At 38.8% G+C, this 16,908-nt stretch overlaps 1 protein-coding gene across 3 annotated transcripts in view; it reads right to left on the bottom strand.

The window, feature by feature from the left end:
- RPH3A (rabphilin 3A) overlaps nt 1-16,908 on the bottom strand; it is a 514,708-nt gene that overhangs the window by 65,631 nt on the left and 432,169 nt on the right. For all 3 annotated transcript variants that reach the window (XM_075323991.1, XM_075323981.1, XM_075323999.1), the window contains 4 exons: nt 13,165-13,248; nt 11,661-11,726; nt 9,839-10,069; nt 5,084-5,163 (listed from right to left, as the gene is read on the bottom strand). In XM_075323991.1, the coding sequence (XP_075180106.1) occupies nt 5,084-5,163; nt 9,839-10,069; nt 11,661-11,726; nt 13,165-13,248 (461 nt within the window). The remainder of the gene's footprint in view (nt 1-5,083; nt 5,164-9,838; nt 10,070-11,660; nt 11,727-13,164; nt 13,249-16,908) is intronic.

Here is a 16,908-nt window from a genome sequence, read left to right as displayed (position 1 = left end):
GTGTGATTTGCATATTGGCAGCTACATACCGACTAGACGTATGCAGCCTTGCTCAATACAAGTGTATTGACAGAGGCCAGATAAGTCTAGTCTGAATGTGGTCAGAAGTATACAAGTTGGATACAATAATTGCACACCTGAGCCCCAAACCAAGACAAATCGCTTTAAATGTATATTTTAAATGTGGGGACAATTATTATTTCCATATTACAGTCTTAATTAAAAATAATTAGAAATCTCACAAGTTTCACACTGGTCGCTGGGGCTTTTTATACTCATACTTCCTATTTGAGAAAATCTCAATGTAGAGGAAAGATCAGATTCTGACCTTGTATTTTGTATTGAAGCATCTAATGAGCATGTGAAAGGGGATTGTCAACAGAGGGCGAGCATGGCCAGCTGGGATATCACCTATGGCGACTGGTTGATCCTGTTTTAATCAGCTTTGTAAAGAGGTGTTACCTGTATGTTAATCCAACTATGTTGATAAGAAATCTCCTTTAAACTCCTTTAAGGTACTGTCACACATAGAGAGATCGCTAGCGAGATCGCTGCTGAGTCACTATTTCTGTGACGCAGTAGCGATCCCGTTAGCGATCTCGTTATGTGTGACATCTACCAGCGATCAGGCCCCTGCTGTGAGATCTCTAGTCATTGCCGAATGGTCCAGGCCATTTTCTTCAAAGGCGATGTCCTGCTGGGGAGGACGCATCGCTGTGTTTGACACTGTGTGACAGGGTCACAGTGACTGCTGAGATCGTTATACAGGTCGCTACTGCGACCTGTATTGTTCCTGCATCGCTGGTAAGATCTGACTGTGTGACATCTCACCAGCGACCTCCCAGCGACTTACCAGCGATCCCTATCAGGTCGCATCGTTTTCGGGATCGCTGGTAAGTCGTTGTGTGTGACTGGGCCTTTAAACTCTACTTGAAAGAAAAAAGTGTGAATCTAAAAAAATAATCCCAGTAAACTTCATCAGCATTGAAAGATTACTGGTTTTTCTTTTTGTAATTAAAATTAGGGAAATAAAAATAAATACATGTAACACAAAACCCTGATTTAAACAATAGGTCATTTTCTGAGACTTTCCCTTTCAAGTAGTGAAAGTTGCATATTATATAAATACAACATAATGTGTTATATTTGTGAGAATAGAATAATCTTGCAGGTAACACTTACAGACATTCTTATCATAGATAACACTGTGTCACTGGTGGGTGGCCAGAGAACCCAGAGTTACTTGTGTGAAATTGATACTATGCCAAATTAAGGCCTCTAATTTAATCATAAGAACGTGCTAAAAATATTAGACGAGACGTTGGAGCATTGGCATCAACCACTTTAGTGTGATTATAAAACAGATTGTTCTATTCTAACAGTATACTGTGAAATGGTGTTACAAAGAGATACAGGATGAACATGTGATCATAAAGTGCACTGGAAAAGATTTTGCAATATGCAATATGAATATCATAAAGATGATGGTAATCTGGAGCACACATGCCACTGGTGGAGCCTGTGCAGCTGCCCAGTGCCTCAAGTGGTCTTTTTAAGGCTACTATAAAGCTTTGTATTGCACGTTATTACAATATACTGTATATTATATTTGTTTGAATACAGGAAGATGATGGGCCCTGCAAATCAAATGAGTTATTAGGGCTTTGCTTTACTTTTTTAAAGCAGAAGTACCTTAACACTAGAGGTCCCAGAAATTTCGAGCTCCCCCTGAAGTCCCAATAGAGGGTCAAATGACCCTTAGTCTAAACTGAATAGAACTAACTAGAAACTAAATGGCTAAACTCAATGGAAAACAACAACCTCCTGTGGTGCGACAGTAATGGCCTTAATTACAGAACAAAAGACGGTGATTATAGGATGTTAGCTAAAATCCTTCAGGTAATTAAACCTGTCTCTGGGTTCCAAAGGTAGAAATGTTAAATTTGTAATGGAATCCAGCTCACCCACGCCTGACCTCACCGCACCTCAGACACGGATCCGGCCCTGCCCCGGCCGCAGCAATGGGAAATGAAGGAAAGCGATCCAGCTGGATCGAAATGTTAAATGACCCCTCTCTGGGACTTCAAATGTTAAAGGGAATCTGCTGGATTTCACCCACCAAACTATGAATATGCACATGTAATTCTTTCAAAGAAAAGTACAGCAATGCCTTTACATGTATAGTCCATTCCTCGCTTACTGGAAAATCAGGCATTTGAGTTGAAATGCATATAAGGCTGAGGAGTTATGGTAGATCTGAAGCCTTGTTCACTCCAGCTCTATTCCCTACTGTGTGCCCTTCCTCCAGCTTGATTGACAGTCTCTATACTATTTGACTTGAGGCAAATGAGCATCAGATAAACAGGAGGAGGCCGCACTAGTCGGACTATAGAGCTAGAGTGCCAGAGGCTTCAGATCTAAAAGTAGCTCTTCAGCTTCATTTGCATTAAAGCTGCAACACTGATTTCTCAGTAACGAAAGAACAGATGGGCAAATTAGCTTTAGATAAGCGGAAATCGACTCTGGTCAGAGAACAGAACTGGAGTGACAGAGGTTTCAGATCTACAAGTAGATCTTCAGCCTCATTTGCATATAAATTCAAATACAGATTTCACAGTAATGGAAGAACAGACAGGCATATTAAAGGTATTGCTGAACTTGTCTTAGAAAGAGCTATATATACATGTAAATAGTTTGGGGTGTAAAATCATGAAGACAGACTCCTCCCATTAATATGTCCGTTCTTCTGTGGGATTTATATTCGAGTTTCCAGTTTGAATAGAAAATGTCAGGTTCTTAAGCCAAGTTAAAACAATGCAAAAGGACAGGCAGGTTTCATGTTGTTCCTAAGTTTTCATATTCCTGATGAAATCAATTTGTAGGGTACATGTGAACATATTGATATTGTTCTGGAAATATAATTAATTAAAAAGAGAGAACAATCTGGATATGTTTGCCACACTGATAGTCTTTTATCATATAAGTTAATGGTCTGTGCATGCCTACAACAATTCACTTATATGTACCATTCTATGCTATGAAAATACATAAATGACTACAGATTCTATATAACTTTGCAATTATGATACTGTAAATGATCCAAAAAAAGGTTTACTAAAAATGCAGGTGATAAACCTAATACATGTGATGTAAGCTGAAAACATATAGGTTAGGGTCTTAAAATGGACCTCTTCCAATTTCTTGGACCTCTTCATTGTGCCATTCCTTTTCATTGCTCCTGGAGACTTATTGCTACTTACCGTATTTTCATTCTTACTGCTAAGACCTATAATCATGCACCATGGGAACGGCCCAATGAAAAAAAATGGTCCCATACCATCAGCAGCAGGTGTCAGCTATATATGACTATGTAGATTATAGCAATTCAGTAAGGTCTTAGGATGTAGCTTATATCAGTGCTGCCTGGACATGTGCCCAGATTTCTTTTAACTTTAGCTGGCGTTAGTTAAACGCTTCCCTTGAGGCCACACTTCTAATGCAGTATTGGTTACATACATCAATATAGGAAGGCCATTTAGGTGTATCTTGTGGAATTATAGAAGAGCCTTTCTGTAATGCCATCTACAAAGATCTTGGCTTCATAATATTCGGCTTTATTAATTAAGCTCATAAAATTATTATTTATATCTTGATTTATTTAATCATGGATTTGTGGACTGAATTAGTCCCTTTATGGACTGAGTCAACTTGGATTCGGGGGGGCACAACTTGTTTTCTGAGGAGGTGGATAAAAGATATACCGCATTTTTCGTTTTATAAGACGCACTGAATGATAAGACGCACCCCAAATTTGAAGGAGGAGAATAGGAAAAAAATAATTTTTACTGTTGCAATGAGGGTCCATCTTTTAATCCTAGTGCCTCTTATATCAGCGCACCAGGGGGGAGCAGCGATGGTGGAGCGACTCAGGAAGGTCACAGAAGGCAGGGTAGGCGATACTGCAGGCTCGGAGGAGGGGATGTCGCAGCTCAAGAGGGTCAGTGTGTGGAGGGTCGGTGATCCTGCTCGCTCGGGGGATGTCATGAAGGCAGGCGCCACTGATCTGCTGGCGTGCTCGAAAGAGGGGGTGTCGCAGCTCAAGAGGGTCAGTGTTCGGCAGTGGGGGGTCGGCGATACTGCGGGCTCATGGAGTGTCACAGCGGTGTACACCATTGATCTACGGGCTCAATTGACTTGCCAGAAAATTTCAAGAAAATGGCCACAGAGGCGGCATGTGCGTAGATTGACGTGATGGACTTCAAGAAAATGGCCACCAAGTCCTATCTGCGCATGCGCCACCTCCACGGCCATTTTCTTGAAGTCCGTCTCGTCAACTGCAGGCAATTCAAAGCAGCCCACAGATCAATGGTGACCGCCACCATGACACCCCACGAGCCCGCAGTATTGCCAACCCTGTGCTGCCACTGCTGCTTCGGTAAACCATATACGGTTTGTAAGGCGCACCCCTATTTTTGAAGACAAAAAAGTGCATTTTAAAAAACGAAAATAGAAAATACGGTAATAATATAATGAGGTCTTTCTTGTTTTAACATATTTGATGTCTAAAATGATTAAGCGAATGCAGCTGGCATGACCAAAACATTTTAACCTTTTTTTTTTACAGCAGAGCAATAGAAACTTAATTAATGATACCAATGATCATAAAAATTGAGTTTCTACGTCTGGTATAGAAGGTCCAACATCATTATTGCCCATAAACATACAGGGTTAGTCCAATATCACTTCTTTTGACATTGGGATGGGACCTACGCCAGTGCACAATTGGCAGGTCTCATGCACCTTTCCTATTTTATTGAAAAGGAAAGGTTCAAGATACTTGCTGATTGACACTGGTGACTCAAAAGGTGAATATTGCAGTGAAAGTGACATAACGGTTATAGATTAGTCTATAGTCATCTCACACTTGTCCTATTCATTCAGATTAGACAGGTGTGTGATACCGGATGATCGGAAAGGATCTCTGTAGGTTCAGGTAGATGACATCAATGTTGTCACTTAACTCATAGTGAGGAACTGAGTACCAACAAAATATTCCTTTATTTGACATTCACTAAATACTTACCTTAGCCTTTATAATGGTACACTGAAGAGAGTTATTGGCTTGGTCATATAAAAGACTAAATTCCAGGGCTCCCAATGTAGCTGTATAAAAGACATACAGAAAACCACTGGTTATTGATTATTGTGTGCATTTTGAATCAAGAGTACAATATATACAATGTGTATGTACATCTATATACAAGGGGGCCATAAAATAACCTAAAGGTGTTTGGAGCCATGTGCAGACTGACCCAGTGGATAGAATTGCCTGAAAATTGATATGTATGCTATTCAAGGCATGGGAAAACGGAAAGCATCTTAAAAAGAATTTATACCAAAACTCCCCACCAGGTGAAAAAGTGGTGCTGTACAGTGACCGCGCCTTGCAACTCAGTCTGCAAGGTGCCTGTCTCTTTGCCGGATCATTCGCTGTTAGGGGTACTTTGTACGTTGCGTGCGATATCTCCGGGGTCAAATCGAAAGTGATGCACATCCGGCGCCGGTAACGACGTTGCAACGTGTAAAGCCTAGATGCGCCAATAAACGATCGCAAAAGCATCGTAAGTCGGTGATCTGTGTAGTGCCGGACATTTCCATATTATCGCTGTAGCGACAGGTACGATGTTGTTCCTCATTCCTGCGGCAGCACACATCGCTGTGTATGAAGCCGCAGGAGTGAGGAACATCTCCTTACCTGCCTCCAGAGGGTCGCCGGCCAGAGCGACGTCGCAGGGCAGGTAAGTACGTGTGAAGCTGCCGTAGCGATAATGTTCACTACGGCAGCTATCACAAGATATCGCATGTGCGACGGGGGCGGGTACTATCACGCTCGGTATCGCTATCATTGGCTAGTGATGTCGCAGCGTGCAAAGTACCACTTAGAGCGGTTGCTTTATGAGAATGCCAGGAATGCTACAACTGCACTGAGAGCCTTTCATTGTTTGAAAGACCGTGACACACGTAGCGGTCCAATGACTGTCAATGCTCTGAGACAGATGATGACACGTTTTGAGGCAACAGGGTTACTGAGTATTCAGCTGGGGCATAGGCGACTACCAGTAAGCAGATAGGTTGTGGAGGACATTGCCACTGCCGTCGTAGACCAGGGCACGAACAACCCTGCCAGGAATAGCAGTACATGCAGTGTTTACAGGCAATTGAAGCTCCCGTATAGCACAATGTGGAAAGTTCTCCAAATGGCCTTGCGGGCATACCCATACAAAGATAGCCATCATCAACAACTTTTTCCTTGTGACAATGATGCCCGCATGACATTTGCATTCATGTTTCTGGCGAGAGTGGAGGTGGATGGAAATTGGCCATGGAATGTTCTGTGATGTGACGAAGTGCATTTTTACCTGAATGGAATGGTGAACACACAAAACAGTCGCATATGGGGTACTGAAAATCCACATGCGGTCAAGGGAGTTTCACTGCATTCACCAAAGGTAACCGTTTGGTGTGGCTTCATCATTCATCCTACGACCGTTCTTTTATGAAGAAATGAGGCCAACTGGGGTTGCTACCTGTTCCATGACAGCAGCGAGATACCAAACAATGCAGGAAACAGTGGTCGTTCCGCAACTCCAACAGCGGCAGTGTCTTCACACGACCCCTTCATGCATGATGGAGCACTTTCTCACATCACAAATTCTGTGAAGAAAGTTCTGCATGCACATTTTCCCGATGACAGGATTTTGAGCCGCTCCTTCCCTAACACATGGCCACCACGTTCACCCGATCTCAATCTTTGTAATTTGTGGTTGTGGGACACTTGAAAAAGCATGTTTATCGGGGAAATGTCGACACCCTAACTAACCTCAAAGACCGTATCATTATAGAAGTGCACAGCATCCCACCAGACATGTTACATGCAAGCGTCGAGCATGTTCTGCATAGGATGAACATGATCACCATACATGATGGCCGCCATATTGAACAGATATGCTAGTCTGTGGAACAATTGTGACATCTCCAATTTTTGCACATGGTTTTTGGGCCACTTGCTCACTGTACAGTGCCACTTTTTCACCTAGTGGGGAGTTTTGGTATACATTTTTTTTAAGCAACCTTCCGTTTCATAATGCCTTGAATAGCATACATACCAATAATTGTCAGTTAATTCTGTCCACTCGGTCAGTCTGCACACATATATCACAGCAGAAAACTGAGTAAACCCCTCACATTTATGATGAAGGCTCGAGTTCGGTTCGGTTCGTCGAACAGACGCCCCGTTCGAGAACAGTTTGATGAACCTCTCGAACCCCATTGAAAACAACCCAGAGTTCAAGTTCGAAGATCAGGTGCTTTACATATGCAAACCACTCATGCGATCATCGCTGTGCTTGGCTACGCTATGCTGAGCCGCTTGCAATGTTTGATCAGGTGGCACTGGGAGTACCAACAGCATGATCATACGTAGTGCAAACCAAAAAAGAAAATGGAAAACCCCCACCCCCGGAAGTGATGCATATATGGCTGGCTGCATGTGGGTGAAAATGGAAAAACCACGCCCACCCGCCCCTGGAAGTGTTGCGTTTATGGCTGGCTGCATGTGGGTGTAGACACGAACTGCTCAATTAATGACTCCCAATGGGGTTCAGGTCATGTCTGGGTCCCAATCCAAACTTTTTCCAAAGTCTGGTTGCTCCAGCTGAAGAGAACTTCCACGGGTCCGCTCAACTCTATTTAACACATCTGCTCCCCATTCACACATGAGACCTTGTAACATTATTGAGTCACATGACACCAGGGAGAGAAAATGGCTAACTGGGCTCAATTTAGTCATTTTCATTTAAGGGTGTGCTCACTTTTATTGCCAGCGGTTTAGAAATTAATGGCTGTGTGTTGAGTTATTTAGAGGGTACACCAAATGTACTCTGTTATACAAGCTGTACAATGACTACTTTACATTGCATCAAAGTGTTTTATCTTCAGTGTTGTCCCATGAAAGGATAAAATAAAATATTTACAAAAATGTGGAAAACTCTGTGTGTGTGTGTGTATATACAGTGGAGAAAATAAGTATTTGATACACTGCCACTTTTTCATGTTTTCCCCGTTACAAAGAATGGAAAGGTCTGTATTTTTTATTGTAAGACAGGACAATTGGCAAGCAGCTTGGTGAAAAGGCAACAACTGTTGGTGCAAGGATGGGGTAAGGAGGATTCTGAGAAAGGTCAGCAATCAGCCCAGAACTACAAAAGGAAGACCTGGTCAATGACCTGAAGAGAGCTGGGATCATAGTCTCAAAGATTACTGTTAGTAACACACTATGCCACTGTGGATTAGAATCCTGCAAGGCACGCAAGGCCTGTTTGAAGTTCACCAATTACCATCTGCATAATCTAGAGGAGGCATGGGAGAAAGTCAAGTGGTCAGATGAGAACAAAATAGAACTTTTTGGTATCAACTCCACTTTCCGTGTTTGGAAGAAAAAGAAGAATGAGTATAACCCCAAGAACAGCACCCCAATTGTAAAGCATGAGAGTTGAAACATCATAACTTTCTGCAATGGGACACGATAACTGTACTGTATTGAAGGGATGATGGATGGGATAATATGTAGTGAGATTTTGGCCAACAACCTCCTTCCCTCAGTAAGAGCATTAAAAATTGGTCATGGCTGGGTCTTAAGGCATGACAGTGACCTGAAATAACCAGCCAGGGCAGCTAATGAGTGGCTTTGTAAAATGAATTTCAAGATCATGGAGTGGCCTAGTCAAAAAATTCAAAGGCATTATTTAAAAATCATAGATTGTGATTTTCTGGATTCTGCATGTCCCAGTTGAAGTGTACTTATGATAAAAATGACAGACCCCTTCATTCTTTGTAGGAGGGAATAGTTGCAAAATTGCCAAATATTTATTTATATTTACACAAACACACACAGAGATTTATATATATATATATATATATATATGTGCACTATATACACAGACAAAACCACACACTGCATAGATAACAAGGCAGATGGGATTTGCTTCAGCATACACATATGGAAACGTATTTCGGAAATAGTTTTCTTTTACTCCTCAAATACTACAGAGCTCTTTGTGAATGAGTGGAAAATGAGCCAAATTCTTTCTGGCCCATTAACAAACAGTTTGTCATCTTCAGCACCTGTTCTCAGGAAGAAGAACAAAATCAATGAAGCATCTGATTCTTAAAGTAGCTCTACAAAACACTAAGTACTTCTCTACAAACATGGATTACGCTGCTCTCACTATTGTAAAACCAATGTTTAGCATATGTTTTTTCTTCTCTGTTTGTCTAACGTGGAATGGAAACAGCAGATCATTATAACCCATTGTTCATCTCTCAAGCAATTTGTAGGTTTTTCCATAATGACACAAATTATATGAAAATAGCCAGAATTGTCTACACTTCTATGGTAAAGAAAAACAATATGCTTTTAAAAAAAAAAAAAAAAAGTACATAATTTAGTTTAAGGTGGAGGGGGCTAAATGCCTCATCACAAATTGATCCCTACAGATAAAATCTGGTTTTGCCAAGGTATGGGGTATGTATCAATTCATGTGTCTGATTAATAAAAATTCAGTAGTTCATGTACATTATACTCTGATAACATTTTTTCCATATATAACGAATTGAAATTCTATAGAGAAGACTGCATCGCTCATAATCGCAGACTGATTGCTTACTAGTGATTGCTAATATCTATAATATGTATCTCATTGATTGATGTGGTCCATACTTATTGAAGATCGAGTATAAATACAGAAGCAAATATCGCAAAACCTTTTTCAAAACTCACTTGCTTCATCAGAGTCATAGCTGTTGGCTTCTTCCTCTTCTTCTTCCTGTGGTTGTGTCTGCCGGGCAGGAGCAGCTGTGACTGTTGATGGCACAGCAGCGGAATATGATAAAGTTTGGCGAAGGGGTCTGTCCTCTCTAACACCTTGGGATGTGAAACCACCAGGTTTATCTTCCCTAGACACCGCAGTTGTATAAGATTGTTCAGGCAGCTGAGAAGCAGGAGGACCACCTACGAGGATAGCAAAGTGCAGTATCTTCATGATCATTATAGTCACACAGTTGTAAGAAAAACTTTAAGCAATTGACTGGCTTCAGCAACATCTATTTGACTTGTGTTACCAATAAAATCTGCTCAAATTAATTGTAGAAAAATGCTATTTGAGTATAATTATGTGTTGAGCCTTTAAACTAGTAAATTGTATCTTATATAATTAGCCAGTAAAATAATAATAATAGGGGGACTTAAAGTTACATTAAAAGCTACTAAACATTTTTTCAGAAAAATAAAGAAGAAAGAAAGAAAGAAAGAAAAAGAAAGAAAGAAAAAGAAAGAAAGAAAAAGAAAGAATAAAAGAAAGAAAGAAAAAGAAAGAATAAAAGAAAGAAAGAAAGGAAGAAAGAAAGAATAAAAGAAAGAAAGAAAGAAAGAAAGAAAGAAAGAAAGAAAGAAAGAAAGAAAACCTTGCCCTGGGAAAGAAAGAATAAAATAAAGAAAGAATGAGGGAAAGAAAGAAAGAAAGAAAGAGAAAGAATAAAAGAAAGAAAGAATAAAATAAATAAATAAATAAATAAATAAAGCAAGAAAGAAAGAAAGAAAGAAAGAAAGAAAACCTTGCCCTGGGAAAGAAAGAATAAAAGAAAGAAAGAATGAGAGAAAGAAAGAAAGAAAAAGAAAGAATACAAGAAAGAAAGAATAAAAGAAAGAAAGAAAGAAAGAAAAAAAAAGAATAAAAGAAAGAAAGAATAAAAGAAAGAAAGAAAACTTTGCCCTAGGAAAGAAAGAATAAAAGAAAGAAAGAATGAGAGAAAGAAAGAAAGAAAAAGAAAGAATACAAGAAAGAAAGAAAGAGAAAGAATTCAAAAAAGAAAGAATAAAAGAAATAAAGAAAAAGAAAGAATAAAAGAAAGAAAGAATAAAAGAAAAAGAAAACCGTGCCCTAGGAAAGAAAGAATAAAAGAAAGAAAGAATGAGAGAAAGAAAGAAAGAAAGAAAGAAAGAAAGAAAGAAAGAAAGAAAACCTTGCCCTGGGAAAGAAAGAATAAAAGAAAGAAAGAAAGAAAACCTTGCCTTGGGAAAGAAAGAATAAAAGAAAAAAAGAAAGAAAACCTTGCCCTGGGAAAGAAAGAATAAAAGAAAGAAAGAATGAGAGAAAGAAAGAAAGAAAGAAAGAAAAAGAAAGAATACAAGAAAGAAATAATAAAAGAAAGAAAGAAAGAAAGAAAGAAAGAAAAAGAAAGAATAAAAGAAAGAAAGAATAAAAGAAAGAAAGAATGAGAGAAAGAAAGAAAGAAAGAAAAAGAAAGAATACAAGAAAGAAAGAAAGAAAGAGAAAGAATTCAAAAAAGAAAGAATAAAAGAAATAAAGAAAAAGAAAGAATAAAAGAAAGAAAGAATAGAAGAAAGAAAGAAAACCGTGCCCTAGGAAAGAAAGAATAAAAGAAAGAAAGAATGAGAGAAAGAAAGAAAGAAAGAAAGAAAGAAAGAAAGAAAGAAAGAAAGAAAGAAAGAAAACCTTGCCCTGGGAAAGAAAGAAGGAAAAGAAAAGAAAGGGAAAGGAAAGGAAAGGAAAGAAAAGAAAAGAAAAGAAAAGAAAGAATACCTTGCCCTTCTGGAAATCTGTTGGCTGGAGCTGGCCTTGGTGCTGATCTCCCACTTGCTGGAGGAGCTGATAATACAAAATATGCAGCCACGTTTAAGATTTTAAATGATGATATTACATTGCAATTAGCCCATAATGATACATATGGGGAAAACACCACAGAAAGCAGAGAAACCCCTCTCCGGTGTTGCTTTTGAGCAGTTGAAGACAACTTTTTTTCTTTTTGTTCCAAAGGTCACTTTGTCATACTGAACCAATCCTATAGGTCACATAAAGAATTAAAGGAGTTGTCCCCTACTAAGACAAACACTTTTTCATTCCCCATATTTGATGCTGTTAAAATAAAAAAGCTTACACTCGCCTCTGTTAGAGAAGCCATTTTGTCTTGGTCCTCAGTTAGTTCATAAATTCGTTATATTCCACATATGGGTATTTGACTGGTTATGCAACCAGGAATGAGTAATTGATGTTCTATTCCACATCTTCTATTTGCTATGATTCCACATCTGCCATTTGCTATGATTATCATTAAGTTCCCTAGAATTGTTATTCTTTTGTTTATATACTCCTCTTGGAATACACAGTCTGTATTACAAGGTTTGATTGATCACATCCATTGAACGCTTTTTGTTATGATAAACTATATCTCTTTTGGCCTTGAAACATTATCCTTTCCTTATGTGGTAATATATTCTTTGGAGCCTGGAAATGACTATATTTGGTATCTAAAGTTGTGTACTCATATCACATGTCTCATATTGCGTAATCAGCTTGAAAGGTATAAGAAACCTTCCGATTCTATTAAAGTTCAGAGTTATTTGATATACTATAGACTTGTCTTGTCTTGGTGTGTTAAACCGTTACTCTCACAACCGGCCGATCCGTCCCAGCTACCTGAGAGGAAACAAGAGCCCGGCTTTAACACCTCCCATGCTGAGCACCCTCCAGTGGTGCTGGCACTCACTCTCCCAAGGCTCCCATGAAGTTGCTATTCCTCTAAGCCCTGTGCCCAATCAGTACCAGCTTCACTGTTTCTGCCTTCGGACATACTGTATAAGTAATTAACAGGAAGTGAGCCATCAGCCGCAGCTCTCATTTCCTGTTGATTACTTATATGTCTGAAAGTGAGGCCAGTGAAGTTGGCGCTGATTGGGCCAGAGCTTGCATGAAATAACAACCTCAAGTCATCCCCAACAGAGAGTGTGCCGACATTGCTAGAGCAGCGCCAACAAGGAAGGAGTGTATTTTATTTTAGTGTGGGCAAACAAGGGGAATAATAAGGGGTTGTCCAAATAGTGGACAATGGGTTATTACTTTGAGATATTAATGGTGTATCAAAAGTATATACCGTAAGTGTCTGATAGGTGTAAATACTACTTATAGGACTCTTACCTCCACCAACCCAAATGGCATGATCACAAAGTTGTTTTTTGTTTTTTTTTATTAATAAGGATTTAGAAATAGATTTGCTTTTGTATGATTTTACAGTCTGGAGAGTGTATACCTGGCTGAGCAGATTGTACGTTGGCACTCTGAGTTGCAGGCTGAGCAGGTCTAGCATTTGGGCCCATGTTGGCACGCCTGGCACCTATGAAAACCAACAGAAAAGTTAAATATAGTTGCAGACAAGCACAATGAAATATACATCTCTTGAGTTGTAAACTGTAAATAGTTCCTAGTATGTGGAAAGTAAAAAATATCTCAAGTCAACCATTAAAGAATAAAAGCTATTCTCCAAAGAAAATACTAATCAAAGACATAGTAATAGAGTGCAGCATGGAATTATTAGTCTATGTCCCACAAATTACAACTTGCGTGTCTAAGCAAAAGTGGATTTCTTTTGGTTATTGTATTTGTTGCAAACAAAATGCCACATAGTCTGCTAAATTGCATTGGGTGTTACAAGGCAGAGGCCTCTGGTAACATTTACCATCTTATTTTTGAAGTGTGCTCTATAATTATCCAGGTCATCTCGCCTTTTTCTCTTCTCGTCATCTCTTGCTCGCTTTCTTTTTTGTTTGTTTTGTTTGACACTATGCACAGAAGCACATAGGGACTCTGTGACTTCTTATTATGGACATGTAAGCAAAGTGCCTTAATACAGAAATATTTTCCCCTTGGAGCACTACCTTTAAAGAAGGACACCGCTGCAACAGGTAATAAAATGGAATATAGTTTTTTTTCATATTTAAAGATACTATAATAAATAAATTATAGAACCATAATACCATAGCGTACATGCGCTCTCATTTACATAATTATGACCCAATATGTTGTATAACTACTTGGAACCAAATGGTTGCTGCCATACCGAGAATTAATGACACACCACAAGGACCCTCTTAATTCATTAGAAGACACTAAATCATCAGAGTGACCCCTTAATTTTAATTTTTCTGTGCTTGGGCATGGAAGAGCAGCACGACCCTATTTGGTCTTGGTGAAGCAGAAGTGAATACAGCCTTCAATATATCAAATTACCTGGAAACTTAACTTTAAAGTAAACACACTGAATGCGATCCTGAGAGAGCAAACAAGACTGAACACTGAAGCAGTTTCCAGGAACTGTCAAAATGTTGGATTGTTCTTAATAAAAGTATTTATTTACATTCACCTGCCTTTACAATCGTCAGAGCATATTACCTAGGAAGAACCCATTACTGTCTGAAGTTGTCACAAACAAATGTGGCAAAAAGAAAATTTTAACGCAGTTTTTGTACAGATGAGCGGATCTATTGAAAATTGGAATTTGACGGCCTCAAGAAATTTAAATTGAGCCAATTAAAATGTGCAAATTTGTGCAAATCTAAATACTAGAACGCTTGTAATTCCTCAGGAAATACACATCCAAGAGATGAGCGAGAGAAAACCTTGCTGACCATAACAGCTTACATGCTATAGGAGAGAAAGGCAAAAAACTCCACCTATCCTAACACTGTTATGCACACTAAAGTGTACACATGATAAATAACAAAAAATAAGGTCTTACTTAAAGCTACTACACCTAACCCACCCAGTTCTTGTACAGACTAGAGTTCCCAGCTGCCCAGTCCCTAAAGGTCCTTGCACAGACTGAAACAATCCTAAAATGGATGACTCAGATGACCATTTGGACCCTCACTTTCTAAGTGGTCATCGAGGGTTCCACGTATCTCCTTAAGAACCTGGGGGAAAGTGCAGAGTAAAATAAAATAAACCAAAAACTATAATCCGTGAGGAGAAACACAAGACAAATCGGCTGTAATTCAAAGCAGGGTCCACTTCAAAAATATCACCAGCTGGAAATGAAAGCTTTAAATAGTTACACCCACTGGGTGATAGGGCAGCCTAAATTACAGCACAGGAAACACTTGTTGGCGGAAAGGCAATGAATACACAAAGTGTCCACACAGAGACAAAATGTTCAGAACCAGGACAGTGACCAAACCTGACTGTGGCTCAGTGAAGAAGGAAACTGACCACAGCAGATCAAATCTATGATAAAGATCTTACAATCTACAGGAGAGAGAGCACCCTGCTGACTATAAGATCTTACACTCTAAAATAGAAAGATAGAGAGCACCCCATTAACTATAAGAGCTTGCAAACTACAGAAGAGAAAGACTAACTCAGTGACCTCAGAGATGGAAAATAACTGCCGTGCAAACTGCTCCAAAGGGGAATCGGTGATCTCAGATGGCCAACCAAGGTACTGACCACCACTGTACAAGTTATGATAATCTGCAAGATGTGTACGCTGCAGAGCATGATGAGGAAGCCTGTTTGGCTATGCAAAAAGACATTAGCCTTCTCTCTGATGTTTCAGCAGTGTGGGAAATGGCGCTGGGCAAGTAATTTTTTTTTTCTTGCAAACTGCACATCAAATCTCAAAGTGTTTGAAATTCAATGAAAATGTGAATTCCAGAAAATGTGATTCAAACTTGTGGATTGTTTCATTCATTCTTTTTTTTTATTAATATCTGTTGTTAGCATTTGCTGGATTATAAATACCAGTATCAGATATACTCTACAATAAATATATTGGGTATTCCCAGAATTGAAAGCTATCCCTAATCCACGAGAAAAGGTTGTGTCTCACTGGCTCCACCCCTCAAATAGTCAATGAATGAATGAAGCAAAGGCCAAGTATGCACATCTCCCCACCATTCAATATAGGACTCTGCAGAGTCCCTTTCTTGAGATCCATTGCAGCTTGTTTGTGATTACTAAGGCTTGCAGCAGTTCCTCAATGATAAGTCAGTTATCCCCCATCCTATAGAAAGGGTATATTTTTCAATTCTGGTAATGCCCCTTTAAGTTATTTGCAAACACTTTGCATTTGTGGTCATGACTAGTCCTATTCTGACTAGGTTTAACTTCTTAACAATCTGTTAGATATATTGTCATCAAAGGTCTCAGTGAGGAGTATGGAGCTGCATACAAAGCAGATGTAAACTGTGGCTGCCATCTTAGCTCCCAAGTGAAGCTCAGCTAGAGGCCGGGCTTCATAAAAGAATGAGATTTACACTGTACACTCTAGTACTGCGATAATGCATTCTATAAAATATGTGATCGCAGGTTTAGTATATGTAGTATGTACGATAAGTTTGATTGCAGGTTCCAGTCCTAAAAAAAAATGAAATATTTAAAAAAAATTAAATCATTCTCCATTTCCACATTCAAAAATAAAAAAAAATCCAAAAATTAGCATTGTCTTCAGAAAAGAAGTCTACTCTATCCAAACATAAAATTATTTAAATAGTATATTGACAAAAAAAAAATAAAAAAACAGAATTGTCATTTTTCATTTGCAACATTCTATTAGAACAATACAGGAAAAAAGTGATCAAAATATCATAAAATATTAATAAAAAGTACAGCTCAGTATGTAAGAAAGATGCTCTCACATAGCTCCATGAAAGAAAAAATAAAATAAAAAAAGTTATGAATCCACCTTTTTAAAAAAAAATATGGTTTATAATTTTTTAACCACTAAAATTTATTAGTAAAAAAAAAAGGTTTGGTATCACTGTAATCATACTGGCTAAGACTACCATATGACCATCTCATTTTTGGCTCACAATGAATGCTGTAAAAATAAAACCCAAAAAGCAATAGCAGAATTGCTGTTTTTTCACCATTTCACCCCACTTGGATTTTATTCCAATTTTTGAGTAAATTACATGGTAAAATGTTTGGTGTTGCTGAAGTCTACAACTTGTCCTAACTGAAACATACAATCATATGCCTATGTTGAAGGCAAAATAGA

This window comes from Anomaloglossus baeobatrachus, chromosome 1 (genome assembly GCF_048569485.1).
Source record: "Anomaloglossus baeobatrachus isolate aAnoBae1 chromosome 1, aAnoBae1.hap1, whole genome shotgun sequence".
NCBI classification, from domain to species: Eukaryota; Metazoa; Chordata; class Amphibia; order Anura; family Aromobatidae; genus Anomaloglossus; species Anomaloglossus baeobatrachus.
The sequence above is the reverse complement of the archived record's forward strand: the minus strand, read 5'-3'. Positions and strand labels throughout refer to the sequence as shown.